Below are 21,311 nucleotides of genomic sequence, written 5' to 3'. Positions count from 1 at the left end.
ATTGAACAGTGATGATTTAATGGTTAGGGTATGTTTCTGTAAAGTTATGAAAAAATATTTTAATGAATGAGTTAATTGTAACACAATAATGTGAATGCACTAAGTATCACTAAAGTGTACACTTTATTTATTTTTTGTTAAAGTGTACACTTTAAAATGGCTAATTATAAGGATGCAAATTTCACCTCAATTTAAAAATGCCATTACTCCATAAGTTGATCTACATATTTCCTGCAATCCATATCAAGATTACCACTCATTTCTTTGCATAAACTGATAAGTTTATGCCAAAATGCATCTGGAAATTCAAGAGACACACAAAAGCCAAAGCAATCTTTAAAATGACAAAAAATTAAAGGACTCACACTTCTCAACTTCAAAACTAACTGTTGTTGTTCAATTGCTAACTTGGGTCCAACTCTTTGTGACCCCAGGGACTGCAGCAGGACAGGCTCTTCTGTCCTCCACTACCTCCCAGAGTTTCCTCAAATTATTGTCCATTAAGTCGGTGATGCTATCTACCCATCTCATCTTGTGCCATCCCCATTTCCTTTTGCCTTCAATCTTTCCCAGCATCAGGGTCTTTTCCAATGGGTCAATTCTTCATATCAGGTGGCCAAAATATCGGAGTTTCAGCCTCAGCATCAGTCCTTCCAATAAATATTCAGGGTTGATTTTCTTTAGGATTGACTGGTTTGCTATCCTTGCAATCTAAGGGACTCTCAAGTTCTCCAGCACTGCAATTCGAAAGCATGAATTCTTTGGCACTCAGCCTTCTTTATGGTCCAACTCTCACATCCATACATGACTACTGGAAATACCAAAGCTTTAACTATATGGACCTATGCTGGCAAAGAGATGTCTCTGATTTAAAAAAAAAAAACCAAACAGTAATTAAAATGACCAGATGAAAGTGTAAGGGCTGACATTTAGATTACAGGAACAGATGTCGGATTACACAAATAAACCCTCAAATTTTGGGTCAGTTGATTTTTGACAAAGATGCCAAGATGATTCATGTGGGAAAGTAGTCTTTTCAACACATGGTGCAGGATTCATGCTCACAGACATGTAACTCCACCTCCATATCCATGGCAAGTCATTTTACTTCACACAAAATTAAGGCTTCTCTCTTCCACCCACCTACTCTTGCCCATCACGGGCCAATATATAGGGCATTATACATACAGCATTCACTGATCTGAAATTCCCTACCTTGCCCTTCAGTGCTAATATATTCAGATTCATTTCCAACCACCTGACATGCAAAAAGTTCAGCTAGATTAAGCCATTCTTTTCCATTTCCTCATACAGTGTGTGCAATGATCATGTCCATCATCATATCATACCATGATATTTTGTATGTTCTAACTTGTTTCTAAATGTTTCCATCTCACCTGCGGTGTCATTCTGCCTTTCCATAGGTGTATTATTAGTATGTGAAGAGTAGAATCAATATATTCAACTGATTAAACAGTTAAATGTTATACCTTCCATAATAGATTCTTACTATAGATTTATGCACAATACAAATACTTGTCAGCATAGAATGCCAAACCACTGAAATATCTCCAGCAAATTCAATTACCCCCCAAACTGCATAAGCAATCAAGTTATTGAGTTATTAACATTTTACCTGCTCCATCCTGATTAGGAAACAATCAATAAAATCCCGAGGATTGTTAATGTCCAGGGATGTTTGGTGTTCTCTTGCTTTCTCAAAAATATAGCTCTTTACATTAGCACAGTTTTTAAAGAATTTGTTATGGCTCCCTGGGAAATAATCAATGAGAACAGGGAAAGTATTGCAGACCTACAAAAGAAAACAATAGTTTATTAAATAAAGAACACTTTATGAAAATTTATGTACATATAGTACATATAGTACATATGCCCATCCTTGGTGAGCAGCCATGTTAAAATAGTAATATAACATGGTCTCTGTATTGAAGGAAATATTTATTTCACAATACACTGTATCTATGTTGATAGATGTATTTGAAGAAGAAAATTCAACTGAGGGATGAAAAAGGATAATAATTTCCTATATTCACACATCATGTTTATGGTATAAAATCATCCTTATATCAATTATCTTATTATTTTTTTACAACAAGTTTTCCCTACAATCATGAAATGAGGGATGGATTTACATTTTATAGATGACAATAGAGGTTAAGAGAATTTGGATAACTTGATATGGACAGAGCTGATTCCTGATGTTTCTATTTCTGTTTAGTAGCCTCAAACATAAAATCAGTATTTTAGACCCTAGAGGGTTCAAAAGACACCATGAAACACAACTCAACCTTTTATGGATAAAGTAACTGGGAACCAGAGCAATTAAGTGACCTTTATGAGGTCACACCATTGTCTTTTAGGCGGAGGGCAGAACGTGTCAGCTCAGCACAGGGTACACCTGTGAGGTTTGTTTTTGGTTCCCACACCAAGGAAACAATCATTTCGTCATCCCCAAAGCAATTATTTTGTCAGTCAGGATGCCAACTGAAGTATCAAACTCTCCTATCCTAGTCGGTGTCCCCTGGCAGCACTCTCCCCCTTGAAGGAGATCTTCTCTTCCTTCCCCAAAGCAGATATTTCTGCCAATTAATATGCTGAAGCAGTAACTAAGTGGAGACAATGACTAGACTTGTGGGCAATGGAAGCCTTTCCAGAAGGGTCTGGAGGTCCTTCTACTGCTGTGGGCATGCTTTGGAGAAGTCACCGAAGTAGTTTATGGAAAAACCATTGAACAGAGTCAACAGGACTGAATTGCAGTTCTGTATTATTCTGGGCATGTATTTTCCTGTCTGCTCTTAAAGGGCTCAGCCATCCACCCCAGATGAGCACTCCACAATGCTAAGCTCTGGGCCGGACTGTGCTCTTCATACATTCGCCTCACAGCTTCGTGCAGAGAGAGATCTGGACCTCACACAGAAAAGAGCAGAAATGATTCCTCGAGAAGAAAGGAACTTGGTCTCACCTGCAGCCATGGAGAGCTCAGAATTCTGACGTTTTCATTAAATATTTTCATTATACCTAGAAAAATCTGATCTTTATACTCAAAACGGTTCTGGAAAATAATGGAGCAAATCACATTGCAGGGAGCACAGCCCAGAATGAAAGTGGGATCACAGGGCAACCCTAAAGAATAACAATTTAAACACATCATTAAAGCATACATGTGAAAAACATTTTGCCTTTGAGACAGCAAGGAAACAGTATGTTAGAAAGTTTGTCAATATTTCTTTTACAAATTCCCTTAACAGAACAATATTCAACATGCATAAAATTAACACATCACTTTTACCTTGATCTGAATAGCTAGTTAAATAATTTTTTTTAAAAAAATATTAAATTCATATCCACTGCTAATACTTGTGCTCTCTTCACCCAGTGTTCCTTTGTCCAAGGGATACAGAAGAAAATATTTAAAAATACTATTTTCAAGAGAAATAGGAGAGAATATAAACCTTGGGTGGTTTACAATCCCCCTGGACTGACAAGATGCAGAACTGGCAGAGAACAGCAGGGGGCACACCATGCAATACAAACACTAAATCTGAATACAAGCAGTTGTTGGGGAAAGGATTACGGAAGCTCAGAAAAGGAAAGGGGCAACTTTCAATTAGTTGTAAGAAGTGGTTGTACTTGACATGGTCTTGAGTAACTATATTTTGTAGTATTTGTGTGGTACCTCAGCATTTTCAAAGCCCCTTCAGTTAAACTCACTGAATATATTTCATACTAATGTTGTTAGGTATTACTGTGCCCATTTTAAAGAATAAGAGGACAAGGTCCTGGAAGCAGGAGAGATTCAGCCAGAATCACATGGCAAGATAGGGGCAATGCTGGGACTCAAACCTGGGTCTTTGGAGTCCATGCAATGCTCCCACTGCTTTCTAATCCTATCCTTCTTTGCCTTTAAATTAGAATTTAAGAGCAAAGCCATGAGGCAAAATGAAAATGCAATTTAAAAATCATGGGTACAAAAATAGAATCACAGACATAGAAAACAGACTGGTGGTTGCCAGTGGGGAGGGTTTTGACGGAGGGGTGGAATGGAGTGGAAAGTTGGGGTTAGAAGATGTTAAGAGTTATGTATAAAGTGTGGAAACAACAAGGTCCTACTGTACAGTACAGAGAACTATACTTGTTATCCTATGGTAAACCATAATGGAAGAAATATTTTAAAAAGAATATATATATATTGTATGTAAAGCTAAATCACTTTGCTTTACAGCAGAAATTAACACAACATTGGAAATCAACTATACTTCAATGAAGGAAATTGACTAAAAAATAATTAAAAAATTTTTTAAAGATGGCATTTTCATATAATTTAATTACTCACATTGTCAATGCTGATTATCATCCATCTGAAAATTCTGTAGAAAATTAAACACTGGGGACTTTCCAGTGGTGGTCTGGTGGTTAAGAATTTACCTTCCAATGCAGGGGACGTGGGATCTATTGGAGAACTAAGATTCCACATACCACGAGGCAACTGAGCCTGTGAACCTCAACCAGGGAGCCCATGTCCTGCAAACTACAGAGTCCACAGGCCACAACTAGAGAGAAACCCACATACTGCAATCAAGATCCAGGATGCCACAACTAAGATCAATGCAGCCAAAAATAAATAAATATTAAAAAAAAAAAAAGAGGAGAAAGTCAGACAACAATTAGCTGCAATCTCAGTGTATCAGTTATATGAATGAATTATTTTCATATAAAGAATTTTTCTGAATTTTTATCAAATCATGGAAAATCTGTACTAGATAATGTACAATGTTGCTTAGAAATTCAAGATAAAGCTATTTAAAAAGAAGAAAATGTGATAAATAGATACACTGAAATATTATTCAGTCATAAGAAAGATTGCATCATATGCTACAACATGAATGAAAAGTGCACGCACTGTACTAAGTGAAAATAATCGATTACAGAAGAACAAATGTTGCATGATTCCACTTATATATGTATGTATATATGTATACATATGTATGTGTGTGTGTGTGTGTGTGTTGTGTATAGTAGTCAAACCCATGGAAACAGAAAACAGAATGCTAGTTGCCAGAGTCTGGGGGAAGAGGAAATGAAGATGACTCCAATAGGCCTCTGCCCTTGAGTAACTCATGCAAAGAGTGAGATCTAGAAATCTCATTGTGTTCCTAGGGAATTCGTGTAAGAATATCAACAAATGTTGGTTTCTTTGTTGGTGTTGTGTTGTTTTTTTAAGGTACAGAAGGTTCCAGGAAGAGATTTTTCTCAAAAGCCAGTTCAAACCAGGTTGGGCCCAACCACAAGACTGGAGACTGAGCACACAAACCAAAAACTGTCCAAAAGCTACCTTTGCTTCATGTGAATGCTAACATCTCCTCTGCAGTCAGAGATTAAGACCCATTAACATAACACAAGATGTATGAAGAAGCATGTTCCCAAACTGGGCTTCTGTGAAATTATGACCATCTTTGTACATAATGACAAAACTTTCCTGCTAATATTCATCCCCTGCCCTGATAAAAGGACAAAGCTTTCCTTGCTCAGGAAGCCAGAGCTTTGAAGAATGATTCCCTTTACTAGATGCAAATAAACACTTCAATTTGTATGACAATTACTCTTGGAGTTGTCTCTGATTAAACATTCACTGAGAAGTGAACTCCTTTTGGTAATGGTAACAGAGAGTCATAGTTCAAAGAGTACAGAGTATCAGGCATGTGAGATGAAAAGTTCTAGAGACTTGCTGTATGACAGTATGACTATAGTTAACAAACTCAGTGCTGTAAGCAAGTATTCACTGAACAATTTGCTAAGATGGTAGATTTCATGTTAGGTGGGTTTTTTTACCATAAATTTTTGAAAGGTTTTGGGAAGAAATGGTAGGACATAGATAAAAGAAAAATGTATCTTGGGCTTCTATGCCAGGTTCCAGAGTCATAAATCTTAAAAAAAAAAAAAAACAAAAACTTATTTTAGCTAGACTGGCAGAGGTAATTTGGAAAAGAGGTAATTTGGGGCGAGTATTTCTTTGTCTATATGTGAGTCACAGGTAAAATCTGATTTTCTTTTTTAAAATAGCAGAATTTGGGACTTCCAAGGTGGTCCATTGGCTAAGACTCCATGTTCTTAATGCAGGGGGCCTGGGTTCAATTCCTGGTCAGGGAACTAGATCCCAAATACTGTATCTAAGAACCAGTGCAGTCAAATAAATAAATAAATATATTTAAAAAAATAAATAGTGGGATTTGTAATATAAGCTGAAAATTAGAGTCATTGCAACAAACACTTTATAGGTGATTACACCTGGTACTGCAAGGTAAATAACTACCATACATTTGTTACAAAGTCCAATAACAGTGGGGCAAAGTTTGCAAATTGAAAAGACAGCCAAAATTGACTTAGAGAAGACAGGGTAAGCAGGTGTTGAAATGTTGAAATCTAGTTAAATAAAACATTTTGCAACTTGGTATTCTGCAGAATTATGACATAGCAAATATTTATTCAAAAAATAAATCAATACAGTGAGTATTATGCAACAGAAAATAATGAGTGCTGCTATTTTAAAATAGTGTTGATTTTTAGAAAAATCATAATTGATGAGAACTGCAACAAGATATCCCTAAATGATTAAAATCATATGGCAATATTATTGGCCAGAATTGTATGTTTGGCCCCTGGAAGTACTCTCAGACAAGTCTGTGAGGATGAACACATAATGTACATGATACTAATTTTACGCTCCATAAGGGTATGAGGAGGTCATTCCCACCCTGTCCAGTTAACAACTATTCCCTGCTGAAATGCTCTGAAATAGACTATCCATATTTGCGCCATGAGAAAAATATTGTTTTCTCATTTTTTCAGGAAATGATTCAGAAATGTTTTTTGTGATTTCTGATGTGAAAACAAAGTTCAGAGAAAGTATGATAAGTGATCTTTAAATCCACACTGTGTGCACAACCATGGGTGTACACCAAACTACCAGCATGGCTACGCAATAGTTCCCTTGGCTCCCTCTTCTTCACAGCCTCCCCCTTCGAAGGAAGGGCTGGCAATCATGATCCATAGGAAAAATGCGGCCACTCTGGAAATGTTTCCAAGGGCGTCACTGGAGAAGCAGTTCCTTAAGGTCAGAGTTCTAGAGCATAGACTCACCCACCATTGGTTTTTCTCAACTCCTCCACAAGGCAGCGCGCTTCCTCTTGAACGCGGTCCTCAATGCTCCTCTTCCCCATCCCCAAATTCCGCAAGGTCATGAGGGAGAAGCGCCGGGTCTCCTTCCATCTCTTGCCATTGCTGAAAATGACTCCTACCAGGAGGAGAAACAGAAACTATTGACAGGAGAGAGGCCCGAGGCAAGGAGGAGTGAGCTTACAGTTGGCAGCCTTTCTGGTGGATCCAGCTCTGCTGGAGGGCTCTTCAAATCCCTCTTTTTCATCCTCCTCATCCCCATTTTGAATGCAGAACATGTGCACATGCATACCTACCATGTCCTTTTCTAACTTTTTCACTCACTGGGAGATGGCCTCTTCCAGAAAACTCCTCTCCCAGATCAGTCAGAGCTTCCTTCACTGCTTCATACCCATGCAAGACCACCATGGGCTTCATGCCAAAATACAGAGTGAACACAGGGCCGTAGACTTTTGAGAGCTGGGAATGGAGATGCATGTAATAGTAAAAGAAGTCAATATTTGATAATACATTATGCCTGATGCAGAATGTGTTATCATCCTATGATTATGTTTTCCTTCTGCTACATACAGCCTAATATTCCTGAATTCAATACCTAAACATGATGGTGGTTGTTACAACTTCCACTAATGGATGAATTGCAATGCCAGGCAATGGCCAAAGTAATTGATACACAATGACAACTAATCCTCATATCAAGAACTTCAGCAAGTTTATTTGCTCCACTTATCAATAAGGAAACCGTGGTCAAGGAATTCCGTTTCATGCCAGTGTCCCCGAGTTACTATATATAGAGGATTGCAATTTGAATCTCTCCTTGTTCAACTTCTGATCCTTGAGTGATATATGATTCCTCAAAGCCCACCTTTAAACCAACATCCAGCTGACTGCTTCAGAGTTACATGTAGAGTTCTTCCCATGAGAATTCTCATTCTCCAGTCCTGTGATGAATGCTACAATAATTTTTTGAAGGATAGTTGACTTATAATACTGTTATAAAACTACAGTACTCGTTTCAAGATTACAGCACACTGATTCAGTTTTATATACATATATAAGTATGTTTGTATATATATACACATATATGTATGTATATATGTTTGTATATATACATATTGTACAATGTGTATCACATGTGTATATATGATTCAGTTTTATATATATGTATACATACATACATGTGTATAATATATATAATACATAAATATAAAACATGTTATTTTTTCAAATTCTGTTCCATTATGGCCATTGCAAAATGCTGAATATACTACAATTCTATATTTTAAAAAATAAGATCAAATGGTTCTAACGCCCAACCTTGTTTGAGATCCACTGGTGTCACTAACACAGAAAGGGAGGAAGCATCATAGAGGCAGTGCCAGGACATGCAGCATCTCATGGAAGAACATCATCTTCCATCCTGCAGCATTCACAGGGTACAGATGGCAGCTTCCTGCAGAATCCAAATGAACGCTGCTGCCCCCAGTTGGACCCTGACTGATGACTTGTTTCTTTCACTCACTCATGCTGGTCTTGAACACAGAGCTATTTCCTTAATACCAAGCCCAATGTGCTTCTTCAGAAAAGTTCTGTTTTCATAGAATTGACCATCTGAACAAAATACATAGCTTATATAGTGCACATCTTCTGCAAGGAACTTTTTTTATTGCTGAACACTTCATTACCACTTTACCTTCAGCCCCCAGTCATAGCAAATGGCTTGGAGAAACAATAAAGAAGGGAAGCAATACTCTAGCTTTTGACACCTTATTATTTTGATTGCTCCATTCAAAGAGCAATGCTCTTCTACTCACAAAACACATTATTTTGTTTCTCTATGACAATGACAGAGCTTAAAAAAAACAGGGGAAATATCAAAGCTTATGTATATATAAATATTATTTTTTTAGTTTGGCTTAATTTACTCACTGTTTTCAGGACATTGGAGGAGCATAAAGTCTACTTACATTAGTTAAGGATTTGCTGATGTCCTCAACATCTAACTGTAGGATGTTTCCAAGAATCGGGAGAGGAGTGGGGCCCGGCGGGAGCTTCCCTCTCCCAGAGCTCTGTTTCCAGAATGAGAGGAGAAGCAGAGAGCAGAGACAGAGCACCAGGGCCACAGCCAGATCCATTGACGTCGTCTCTTCTTACTCAGATGACTGTGATTCTGAAATCTAAAGCTTTTATAATAGTCACTGTTAATTCAAACTTGGCCTCTCCCATATAAACAGGCCAATCAGTTATATCCACTTTGCACTCTCTTCTGAGTAGACTTTACCCCACTGATAAAAATCAAAATAAACTGTCCTTTACTCTTGTTTTCTCTGTGTCCAGTGACTGCTCTGGAGATTCTGGTTTAATCACAGTAGATGGTGTTCCAGTTATAATTTTACAAAGTGTTTCCATTATGCAGCCAAGACTGAGAACCAAAGAAATAAAAAATCTAATGACAAAAAGGGCTTGAAATTCTGAATTTAAATCAATGATCAGCTGTGAATGTATCACTTTGAGGACAATCACTGTAATATATACCCTCTTTATTTGAAAAGAATGCTCTATCTAATGCTAGGTATTTTGTCCTTCAAAGTGAAAGACTTCAAAGTATTTGAATGCATTGTACTAACATTGCACTTGTGGCTCTTTAGTCACTAAGTCGCGTCCAACTCTTTGTGCCCCCATGGACTGTAGCCTGCCAGGCTCCTCTGTCCATGGGATTTCCCACGCAAGAATACTGAACTGGGTTGCCATTTCCTTCTCCAGGGGATCTTCCTGATTCAAAGATCAAGCCCTCCTCTCCAACATTGGCAGGTGGATTCTTTACCATGGAGCCACCACAGAAACCCAACATTACAGTTACCTATTCATAAAAGCAACTGGACATGGAACAACAGACTGGTTCCAAATAGGAAAAGGAGTACATCAAGGCTGTATATTGTCACCCTGCTTATTTAACTTATATGCAGTGTACATCATGAGAAATGCTGGGCTGGAAGAAGCACAAGCTGGAGTCAAGATTGCTGGGAGAAATATCAATAACCTCAGATATGCAGATGACACCACCCTTATGGCAAAAAGTGAAGAAGAACTAAAGAGCCTCTTGATGACAGTGAAAGAGGAGACTGAAAAAGTTGGCTTAAAGCTCAACATTCAGAAAACTAAGATCATGGCATATAGTCCCATTACCTCATGGGAAATAGATGGGGAGACAGTGGAAACAGTGTCAGACTTTATTTTTGGGGGGCTCCAAAATCACTGCAGATGGTGATTGCAGCCATGAAATTAAAAGACACTTACTCCTTGGAAGGAAACTTATGACCAACCTAGACAGCATATTAAAAAGCAGAGACATTACTTTGCCAACAAAGGTCCATCTGGTCAAGGCTATGGTTTTTCCAGTGGTCATGTATGGATGTGAGAGTTGGACTGTGAAGAAAGCTGAATGCCAAAAAATTGATGCTTTTGAACTATGTATGGCGTTGGAGAAGACTCTTGAGAGTCCCTTGGACTGCAAGGAGATCCTACCAATCCATCCTAAAGGAGATCAGTCCTGGGTGTTCATTGGAAGGACTGATGCTGAAGCTGAAACTCCAGTACTTTGGCCACCTCATGCGAAGAGTTGACTCATTGGAAAAGACCCTGATGCTGGGAGGGATTGGGGACAGGAGGAGAAGGGGATGACAGAGGATGAGATGGCTAGATGGCATCACCGTCTCGATGGGCATGTGTTTGGGTAGACTCCGGGGGTTGGGGATGGACAGGGAGGCCTGGCGTGCTGTGATTCATGGGGTCGCAAAGAGTCGGACACGACTGAGCAGCTGAACTGAACCGAACTGAACTGATTCATAAAATAGTTAATGATGACATATTTAAAAAAATTAAAATGGAGTAACTGTGGGCAGTCATTGTGGATGTGATTTCAGACATGTTCCTGCATCACTGACTACTTCAATTCTGAACTGTGTCAAACTCAATACTCCATCAGCCATTTTCAAAATGATATAGACTAGTGGCTGTTAACTGCAAGTTTGTAGTTTCAAAATTGCCTGCTTCACAACTATTTAATCACTTCAGACACAGCCATACTTTGCTTAACAAGCATCTTTCCATCTCCAATTCTAATTCTTTTTTTTCCCCCTTGGCTTAAGGCAACACTAATTTATTATCCTACAACTCTAGAGGTCACAAGTCTGAAAATTAAGGTGTTGACAGGGCTGCATTCCTCCTGGAGGCTCTCGGGAGAATCCATTTCCTTGTCTTTTCCAGTCTCTAGAGGCCACCTGCATTCCTTAGCTCACACCACCTCCTGCATCGCCAAGGTCAGCAGCACAGCATCTTCATGGCTCTTTGATCCCTTGACCGCCTCCTTGACGGACTCTTACAATTCCACTGGGCATACCAGGTAATCCAGGATGATTTTCTATTCTCAAATCCTTACTTTTTAATATTTTTAATCTTTTGCACAATGGAAAGGTTACTTTCCATTAACAGTTATTACAAAATATCCAATCCTAATTTTGGACACAGTTTGTAATTTTTACCCTTATAAACTTCCTCATGTTGTAGTGTGGAAGAACATGGCTTAAGTACTTCCTGGATATGTGTCTTCTGAGAAGCAGTCCTAACAAATCCCATATAAACACCTCTTGATTTCAACCAGGTCTCCATTCTGGAAATTCATGGTTAACAATAGCATAATTCAAGCATCCTGAATACCAAAGACATATAAAATAGTTGTCTAAGTAAATCAACATGACTTTTACCTGGGAATCCCAGGACTACACCAACAAAACAAACACTGGAAGGTAGAGATGGCAAATTTGTGTTTTTCAAATGAGGGAAAGGGAGATTCTGGGTAAAGAGGACAACCGTCCAGTGTCACAAAGCTCATAATAAATAAAATTAGGATTTAAACTGAAATTTTCTGATGCTCATTGTGATGCTCTCTCATATATACCACAGCTGTCTCAGGGACAATTTTGGGGAAAAAAAAAAAACAAACACGCTAAAATGGTACTCTGAATATGCACCATGTTGGCAGTTCACAAAACAACAGGCATCACAGTAAATACATCTCTCTGGAATTCAAGGTGAAAAGGGTCATAGATTCTCAAGTGGAGAAATGTTAAAAAGGTACTCTCCCGTCCTCATCAACAAAATGATAAAACTTGCTCAGGCAATAGAAGGAAGAGCCAATCTCAAGAATTTATGTAGAAGGCCTGAGAAACTGTGGTTTAAGTCTCCCAGTTGCCTCCAAACCCAAATGCTTTGTTGCCCTTTGGAGTCTGACTTTGTCAAAAATAATGAAATAAAGGGAGCTTCTCTTGTGGTTCATCAGCAAAGAATCATGCTACAATGCAGGAGATGCAGCAGGAGCTTCAGGTTTGAGCTCTGGGTTGGGAAATCCCCCTGGAAAGGAAATAGCAGCCCACTCTAGGATTTCTTGCCTGGAAAAATGCCATGGACGGAAAAACCATAGCCCTGACTAGACAGACATTTGATGAGAAAGTAATCTGTCTGCTTTTAAATATGCTGTCTAGGTTGGTCATAACTTTCCTTCCAAGGAGTAAGCATCTTTTAATTTCATGGCTGCAATCACCATCTGCAGTGATTTTAGAGCCCCCCAAAAATAAAGTCAGCCACTGTTTCCACTGTTTCCCCATCTATTTGCCATGAAGTGATGGGACCGGATGACATGATCTTAGTTTTCTGAATGTTGAGTGTAGGGGCAGTGTTCTGTCTCGTCACAACAAAAATTTGAAGTGATGGACCAGTGTTTCAGCCCTTGGACAGACCGTGTGACAGCTCTCAGACAGATCAGTGTTACAGCTCTGTGTTACAGCTCAGTTTTATTTAGAAAATAAAGGAAAATACATCCTTGACGCATGAGGGCATGATGACCCAAAAGACGTGAAGAGGAGAGAGAGAGAGAGAGAGAGCATGTAAGAGAGACCCCCGGCCTTTTGGCTCCTCTTTTTATATGTTTTTTCTCCTCCCCCGGGCCTGCCATATGTGAACTGGGCTAGCCAGGAGTGCTCTTTGTTCTACCTGAGGTCCTCACTCCAGTCCTCAGGCCTTCCTTTATTCTATTTTCACTGGCTTTTCCCTTGCTTGTCTTTTTGTCACCGCCATTCTGGACTCCTTTTTCCTATTCTAACTACCTAACAAAAGGATACTCCTAATAGGCAGTTGGATTTTTTCTTCTAGAATTATATCGAAGATATTTACATCCATCATAAGGAATACTAACTAACCTGTAGTTTTCTTTTCTGGGTAGCATCTTTGCCAGACTTGGGAACCACAGAATTTCTGGCCTCAAAGAAAAAAAAAAAAAAATGAATTTTGAAGTGTTCCCTCTTCTCACATTCTGAAAGACTTTGAAAAGGTTTAACATTAATTCTTCTACATTTAAGTATTTAAAACTCACCAGTGAAACTAGGTGGGCCTGGGCTTTTCTTTGTCGGGAGGCTATTGATTACTGATTCAATCTCTTTAGTCATTGCATGTCTTTTCTGACTTTCTTCAATGGCATATAATTGGTCATAATAGTCTCTTACGATCCTTTTATTCTGTGGTAATGTTGTATAGGTTTCTCTTTATGATTTTATTTACCTGAGTCTTACTTTTTTCTTAGTCTAGGTAAAGATACATCCATTTTTTTTCCTTATTGCATGCTATCTATTTCCCTCTTTGCCTCTTCTTATCAACAGTTGACATTTGCAGCTACACAGATGTACCTAGAAATGATCATGCTAAGCAAAGTAAGTCAGAAAGAGAAGGACAAATACTGCATGATATCACTTATATGTGGAATTTAAAATATTACGCAAATGAACTTATTTACAAACAGATTCACAGACATAGAAAACAGACTTGTGGTTGCCAAGGGGAAGAAAGGTAGGAGAGGGATGGGTTGGGAGTTTGAGACTAGCAGATGCAAACTATTAAACATAGGATGGATAAACAACAAGGTCTTACTGTATAGCACAGGGGACTATGTGCAATATCCTATGATAAACCATAATAGAAAAGAATATGAAAAAGAACATTTACATATTCATAACTGAATCACTTTGTTTTACAGCAGAAAGTAACACAATGCTACAAATTCAACTATGTGTTCGTGGTGGTGTAGTCTCTAAGTCATGTCCAACCCTTTGCAACCCTGTGGACTGCAGTCCACCAGGCTCCTCTGTCCATCAGATTTTCCAGGCAAGAATATTGGAGTGGTTGTTCTTTCTTCTTCCAAGGGATCTTCCCAATCCAGGGATTGAACCCACGTCTCCTGCACTGCAGGTAGTTTCTTTACTGCTGAACCATCAGGGAAGCCATTTCTATCCATTTACTTTCAGCCTATGAGTGTCCTCAAATCTAAGATTTTATTTCTTCTTTCAGAATTCTGAGGATATGTTCTATTTTCTCTCCTGTCAGTTTCTGCTCTAAAAGTTACTGACAGCTTTATGGGGTCCCTTGTATATGAAAAGCTGCTATCTATGGTTGCTCTCACTCTCATGGTCATTGATTTTTGACAACTTAATTATTGTGTGTCTCAGCATGGATTTCTTTGATTTTTTAAAATCTGAGATTCTTTATACATCCAGGATTTTTATGTTCACTTCTTTCCCAGATATGGAAGATTTTCTGACATTGTTACTTTGAATAAGCTTTCTAGTCCTTTCTCTTTCTGTCTTCTCCTTCTAGACTCTTATATTGGCTCATCTCATGGTGTTCCATAAATCTCTTTAGTTTTCTTTTCTTTTTCCTAGTCTTTCTTTCAGTCCCCTGATTGATTGCATAATCTCCAATGATATATATTTTAGTTCTCTGATCACTTCTTCTCCTTGATCCATTCTTCTCTGAACCCTCTAATGATGCCTTAGGTTCAATTATTATATTCTTTAATTATCTGACTTCTGTTTGGTACCTTTAAATTGTCTTTTGTTGAAATTTCTGCATTTCTTTACTGTTCTCCTGAACCCAGCAATGATCTTTGTGGATGTTATTCTGAATTATATTTTTGTTCCATTATGCATCTTCTGCTTCTTCATTTTTCTTGACAGTCTGCATTGGTGTTTGCACATTACACTAACAGTCAGTTCTCCCAATCTACAGTGACTAGTCTCATGTAGGTGAAGAACCTCACCAACCAGCCCAGTCAAAGATTCTGAAGGTCTTAAACTTGCACGCTAGTGCAGCCTGCTTTTCTGTTCTAGCTGTCACCAGCTTTCTTCAAGAGTACACTGGGTCTTGTCAATGTTCCAAGACAAGCAAGATAAAGCGAGTTCCTCATTTAAGTCCCCCCAAAAGCTATTATCCTTTGGAATGCTAGATGTACTGACTTATAATTTTGAGAAACATCATGACTATTTGCACCTTTTCTTCCATTTTGTACGTGCACTATGCACAAAAGAGGGAGAGTCTGAGAACTGACTCATCAAATTATGCCTTTTATTTTGAACATGCACAGGAGAAGGCTCTCCATTGGTATACACTAACCATCTTGTTATATGTTGTAGTGACTACATAATAATACTCAATATTAGGCAATTATTAGCATATGTGATGGCCAATACAAATGTTACAGAATATGGAGAATAGCAGATACATTTCTGCAGTGAAACAGCACAATGAGATGAGAAGTCAGAGAAGGAATTCTCAGGAAAACTGAAGGGAAAGAAGTGAGTGATGCCCTGAAGAGAGGCAGTTGAAGCCAGATGATCTAACATTCCTCACACAGGAATGAAGCAGAGCTCGTAAGAAGGTGGCACAGAAACTAACCCACTGGCAACTGGGGTGGTGTCAATGTCCTTTGGGTCAACCACAGATTTCAAGGCAAATTTTTGTAAAATTGTGATCAGGAATAAAACTAGTTCCATGCGGGCCAGGCTCTCTGCCACACAAATCTGTTTCTCTGGAAACAACAAACACATAGAGTACGTATACTTCTTGAACATTGTGTTTCTGGCAGTCAGAAAGAGACTACGCAGTAACCATTTGATGAATGTTTCAGTGAATGGAAGGAAGGCAGAATGGCTGGATAGACAGATGGACAAAGGGTAGACATACATGCTATCCACTTACATCTTGTCTTAACGAGTATCCTTCTTTCAACACACATTTACTGAGCATCAGTACTATACCACATACTTCATTAAGTATTCTCATATTATAGCTGCAATTTGATATTTTCAAGTTCAATCTCTTTCTAGGAACACACATATATTCATTCTATTTTCTGTTCCTAATCTGATGGTCCAATATGTTTCTTTCCATTCTCCACAGCCTCTGTTCTCTGTTCTAAGTATATTTATTCTTTATCAACCTTGAAGTTTCAAAGATTTATAACACAGAGTTTCTTTTTTCTAAGATGTACTTTACTTACAGTTTCAGAATGTAGCTCAAACTTTATTTCTGAATTTGAAAGAACTGGGTCACCTCTCCAAGCTCCAGTGATCTAACCCAACAATGATGATGTATTGAGGGGAAGGAAAGTGTGTGGGCACTGTGATTACTGCCCCTCATCATGGACAAAAAAGCATTTTTACCAATCCTAGCACAGGATGCCAGTTCCACCTGATGCCCAAAAGGTACCCTGCTCTCTGAAGTGATGAAGAAACTAAACTTGCATTCCCTGCTGAGAAAGCCATGAAGTACTCGCTCTTCTTAAAGTTGCTGCTCTCATCCAGGAATTGGTCAGGGTCAAATACCTCTGGGTCGGGGAATTCTTTGTCATCATGTAGCACAGAAGTCAGTGATGTTAATACATCTGTGCCCTGGAAAGAACAGATGAAGATAAACTGAACTACACAGAAGTCCTGTAGCTGGACAAATGTTGCAAACCATTTAGTCCAATTTTATGACTTATGGATGAGGAATCCTAGGCCCAAAGAAGGGCTGTGGCATTTTGATCAAGACAGTGGCAGACAGAGCAAGTAATAAGCAAAAGTAAATTAAAGATGAGTGGCAGTGATATTGCTAAAGTAAACCTCAACAGCATTTGGAATAGTGAGTACATGGGCCCTAGGGTGTATCCATTTTGCTTATCACATTTGGACACTGGTATCCATCCCTAACAGCTGCTTCGTCACTTCAATTTCCACTCTTCTCATATGTGGACAATGGTTTGAAATGGAAATCACTATTGGAATTTGAAGTGTTTGGAGTTATCTGTCCATAGTACTTTTGTAAAAAGATATCTGATCTAGTTAAAAAATAACTCTTCTGTGATAATAATAGGTACTAGAGCAACTATTAGTGTTTATCATTTTCATACAGATTGTCTTATTTGAAAGTATAGGGTAGATTTCATTACAGACTAGTCTCAGCTTAGAAACAGAAACAATGATAAAATTAGAAAAATCTTTTTACAACAATTCAGCGTATGATTATTAATTCAAGCAAGTTTCATCAATAAATGCTAAAACTGTAGAGTGAATGGTTGAGAAGTTTGATATTTACAAAGCCCTGAAGTACTACACCACAGACTTTTATTAATAAAAACAAATGAAACTCTCCCAAGGAGAAATCTGGCAGATACTACTCTTTTATGTGAAGAACACCACATACCAATAACGGGGTGACATTATGTATCCCTACCCCAAATGAATTTCGGTGGAACACACAAATGCATCTATGTAGTTGTCTAACCAAATAGTAACTGAAATGTAGTCTCTAGAAAATAATCGCCTGCTATAAAACTACTAAATTGAATTCTTCACAAAGTTAAATCTTGAAAGAAATACAAAGCAGAGGGAATTGATAACAGGAAACTAAAGAGAAGGGTAACCAAGTTATATGCTTGTCCTTAGGCTACACACTAAATTGCAAAGAAAAAAAAGCTATAAATTATATTTTAGGCAAATCATTTTTAAATTGAATCTTCAAATATAGGCTGTACATTAGATGATATGAGTGCACTCATGGTAACTTTGGAGTGTAAATATTATTGTTTTGTTTATAACAAATCATTGTTAATGAGATATACACACTAAAGTAGTGAGGTGTTGATGGGTAGATGGATAGATAGATAAACTGATATTAATGGAAGAAATTTTTACATACTGAGGTATGGGGAAGTCATTCTGGCTTATACTTCATTTAACTTGAATTTTACTTGAAGGAAAACAACTTCTTTGTGGTCTATCAAACATACATTGTCCACCTGTTTAATCATTTTTTAAAAGAGTTGGCTGACCAGAAATAAATATTAAAAATACAGATTAAGTGTTCTTGGGACATCAAAGCTGAAAAGACTCCCTTCCCAGGCATCGAGGCCATGCTGACTTTGTAAACATGCTGATCTTTGGCAAAAAAAGAAAGAAAGAAAAAAAAAACTTGAAGGAATGTTTCCCTGACTTGCTTGATGTACTTTGTTCTGACAAGATATAAAACTGTGCTGAAAACCATGCTTCTCCACAGCAGCTCTTCAGAGTGATCTGAGAGGCTGTCTCACAGGCTAGTCCTAAATTTGGCTCAAATAAAACTCTCTTCTATTCCTAATATGGGTCATTATTTCATTGAGTTAGACAAGACTGTGATCCATGTGGTCAGTTTGGTTAGTTTTCTGTGAATGTGGTTTCCATTCTATCTGCACCTTGAGGGATGAGGATAAGAAGCTTGTGGAAGTTTCCTGATGGGAGGGATGGCTTTGTAAAACTGGGTCTTGCTCTGGCGGGCAAGTAAATCTCAGTAAATGTTCAGTAAATCTTTAATCCAATTTTCTGCTGATGGATAGGGCTGTGTTTTCTCCCTGTAGTTTGGCCTTCAAAAAGACTTATTTATGCCAACCTGCCTCAGCTCCTGGAACTGCTGCAGTCAGTACCCCTGTCCCCATGGCAGGTCACTGCTGGCCCATGACTCTGCAGGAGACATTCAAACACTCAAAGGTAGGTCTGGCTCAGTCTCCTGTGGGGGGATCACTGCTCCTTGCCCTTGGTCCTGGTGTGCACAAGGTTTTGTTTGTGCCCTCTGAGTGTCTCTGGTGGGTCTGAGATTTGATTTTAAGCCCAACTGAACCCCCTCCTACCATCTTGTTGAGGCTTCTCCTTTGCCCTTGGATGCAGGGTATCTTTTTCTGGTGGGATCCAACATTCTCCTATTGATGGTTGTTCACAGGAATGGGAAAGGTCAGTTTTCGTTCCAATCCTAAAGAAGGGTAATGCCAAAGAATGTTCAAACTATGGCACAATTGCACTCATTTCACATGCTCGCAAAGTAATGCTCAAAATTCTCCAAGCCAGGCTTCGACAGAACATGAACCGAGAACTTCCAGATGTTCAAGCTGGATTTAGAAAAGGCAGAAGAACCAGAGATCAAATTGCCAACGTCCGCTGGATCATAGAAAAAGCAAGAGAATTCCAGGAAAATATCTGCTTCTGCTTCATTGACTACCCTAAAAGACTTTGACTGCGTGGATCATGACAAACTGTGGAACATTCTTAAAGAGATGGGAATACCAGACCACCTTACCTGCCTCCTGAGAAATCTGTATGCAGGTCAAGAAGCAATAGTTAAAACTGGACATGGAACAACAGACTGGTTCCAAATTGGGAAAGGAGTATGTCAAGGCTGTACACTGTCACCCTGCCTATTTAACTTATTTGCAAAGTACATCATGTAAAATGCCTGGCTAGATGGAAGTAGAAGCTGGAGTCAAGATTACCGGGAGAAATCAATAACCTCAGATATGCAAATAACACCAGACTTAGGGCAGAAAGCAAAGAGGAACTAAAGAGCTTCTTGATGAAAGTGAAAGAAGAGAGTGAAAAACTTGGCTTAAAACTCAGCATTCAGAAAACTAATATCATGGCATCCAGTTCCATCACTTCATGGCAAATAGATGGGGAAACAATGAAAACAGTGACAGATTTTCTTTTTTTGGGTTCCAAAAATCACTGCAGATGGTAACTGCAGCCATGAAATCAAAAGACGCTTGCTCCTTGGAAGAAAAGTTATGACCAACCTAGACAGCATATTAAAAAGCAGAGACATGACTTGGCCAACAAAGGTCTGTCTAGTTAAAGCTATTGTTTTTCCAGTAGTCATGTATGGATGTGAGAGCTGGACTATGAAGAAAGGTGAGTGCCAAAGAATTGATGCTTTTGAGCTGTGGTGTTGGAGAAGACATTTAGTGTCCCTTGGACTGCAAGGAGATCCAAGCAATCCATCCTAAAGGAAATCAGTCCTGAGCATTCATTGGAAGGATTGATGCTGAAGCTGAAACTCCAATACTTTGACCACCTGATGTGAAGAACTGAGTCATTTGAAAAGACCCTGCAGGCAGAAGGAGAAGGGGATAACAGAGGATGAGATGGTTGAATGGCATAACCAACTCAATGGACATGAGTCTGAGTAAACTCTAGGAGTTTGTGATGGATAGGGAGGCCTGGAGTGCTGCAGTCCATTGGGTTGCAAAGAGTTGGACACGACTGAGCGACTGAGCTGAACTGAACTGAATACTGTTTTAGGATTGAGGCAATGATATGACACAGAATAGATAACAACAAGCAGACAGTTTTAAATAGAGTAGAAGGGATAGTTAGCATGCAAAAAAAGCATATTTTGTAAACATGTCCCTAAACTAGCATTAATTTTATGATACATTTATAATCTCCAGGGCCCCAGTGCCATGTCTATTATTATACAATAAACACAATAAAGACAGATTAAACTCACTGAATGTGTGCTCTTGTTAAGTAAAAAGTCATTTCTATCAGTAACATTGGCTTCACACATGCTTTTGACTTCTCAATTCAAAGTTACTCCAAAGTCATTAGGAAAAGCAGTGCTCTAATAAAACGATATTATTAGTGTTTCCATTTCTTGGATTTGATTTGGAGATACAGAGGTTACATGTACACAGCCTACCATTATTACACACAAAAATAAAATGAAACCTAAATAAACAAATAACTTTCCTTGTCATAGGTTTAGACACTCAATATTGTGAGGATGGCATTGCTAGAGTAATGTCACACAAAAGGTAGAGAGGAAGTTCTAGGAATCAGTCCCTCCACTGAAACAACTACTGGCTGTGCACAAAGGGTCTGAGAAATTATTTTTGCACCCTGGAGATTAAACTCTTGCAGCATCCAGGGGAAGGCTTAGATAAGTGTGTC

At 38.6% G+C, this 21,311-nt stretch overlaps 1 protein-coding gene across 3 annotated transcripts in view; it reads right to left on the bottom strand.

The window, feature by feature from the left end:
• The window catches only part of LOC122709244 (cytochrome P450 2C19-like), a 30,973-nt gene extending 14,046 nt beyond the window's left edge, over positions 1-16,927 (bottom strand). Inside the window, exons 1-5 of one of the 3 annotated variants that reach the window (XM_043926452.1) lie at positions 16,817-16,927; positions 7,491-7,653; positions 7,163-7,312; positions 2,984-3,144; positions 1,637-1,813 (exon numbers count right to left, since the gene is read on the bottom strand). In XM_043926452.1, coding sequence (XP_043782387.1) covers positions 1,637-1,813; positions 2,984-3,144; positions 7,163-7,312; positions 7,491-7,653; positions 16,817-16,927 — 762 coding nt within the window. Of the gene's footprint in view, positions 1-1,636; positions 1,814-2,983; positions 3,145-7,162; positions 7,313-7,490; positions 7,654-9,161; positions 9,330-16,816 lie in introns of those variants that run through there. The other 2 variants (XM_043926451.1, XM_043926453.1) reach the window with 2 other exon arrangements.
• Between the last annotated feature and the right edge of the window lie 4,384 nt (positions 16,928-21,311).

The sequence above is a fragment of the Cervus elaphus genome, chromosome 15, assembly GCF_910594005.1.
Source record: "Cervus elaphus chromosome 15, mCerEla1.1, whole genome shotgun sequence".
NCBI lineage: Eukaryota > Metazoa > Chordata > Mammalia > Artiodactyla > Cervidae > Cervus > Cervus elaphus.
Note: the sequence above shows the minus strand (reverse complement) of the source record. Positions and strands in the feature narration are given on the sequence as shown.